General features: G+C 68.0%; 1 protein-coding gene across 1 annotated transcript in view; it reads left to right on the top strand.

Annotated features, from left to right (window-relative positions):
- The first annotated feature begins 12 nt into the window (after nt 1-12).
- The window catches only part of MMP15 (matrix metallopeptidase 15 (membrane-inserted)), a 21,204-nt gene continuing 20,412 nt past the window's right edge, over nt 13-804 (top strand). The window contains 1 exon segment of the mRNA XM_010861968.1: nt 13-174. Coding sequence (XP_010860270.1) covers nt 13-174 — 162 coding nt within the window.

Here is an 804-nt window from a genome sequence, read left to right as displayed (position 1 = left end):
AGCCCCGCGGGCATGGGCAGCGACCGGAGCGCGCCCGGACGGCCGGGCTGGGCGGGCAGTCTCCTTGGCGGCCGGGAGGCGGCTACGCGGCCGCAACTGTTGCCTCTGCTGCTGGTGCTTCTGAGCTGCCTGGGCCGCGGCGCAGCGGCGGAGGACGCCGAAGTCAATGCGGAGGTAAGGACCCTCGCCAGCCGCTTTGCCGGGGGTTGGAGAACTTGAGGCTGGGGGACTTGAGGGTGGGAAGGAAGCCACGCCCGCAGCTTGAAGCGTGGAGGGGAAGCGCGCAGAGATGAGCCCCTGTCCCGGAGTTGGGGGCGGGGAAGAAAGGGGACCAGGCCAGCTGACCCTCTCCAGCTGGCCCTTGGCGGTGCACCTCTTCACAAACCCTGGAGGATGTAGGGCTTGAGCCCACTCTCTACTCCTCCAGCCATGTCCAGGGCACTGATCTTCACAACCCGCCTCCCGGGAGCTGCTTCTGCGGCCCCCAGCCCCTGTTCCTCTCCCCTCTCTTCCGGATGCCCGATTCCTCGAGAGCCCTGCAGACGCGCGGTGACGTTCTTTGCTAACCGAGAGGGGGCTGCTCTGGGGACCGGGGGTGGGGGTGGGGACCTTGAGCACAGCGGCAGCGCTCCCGCCTAAGAGTTTGGGTGACACTGAGCCGCGTGCGGCGCGCTGGGGTAGGGGGAAGGGGTGCGAACCTCCGAGGCAGCCGATCAGGGTTGAGGGGGCGCTTTGGCGACTTTCTCGGACTCTTGCGCGCAAGTCGTGCCACCGCCAGATGGGATCAAGAGGGAGACCGGATCT

Source organism: Bison bison, unplaced genomic scaffold (genome assembly GCF_000754665.1).
Source record: "Bison bison bison isolate TAMUID 2011002044 unplaced genomic scaffold, Bison_UMD1.0 scf7180017864473, whole genome shotgun sequence".
NCBI classification, from domain to species: Eukaryota; Metazoa; Chordata; class Mammalia; order Artiodactyla; family Bovidae; genus Bison; species Bison bison.
This window is presented reverse-complemented; position numbering and strand designations above follow the sequence as displayed.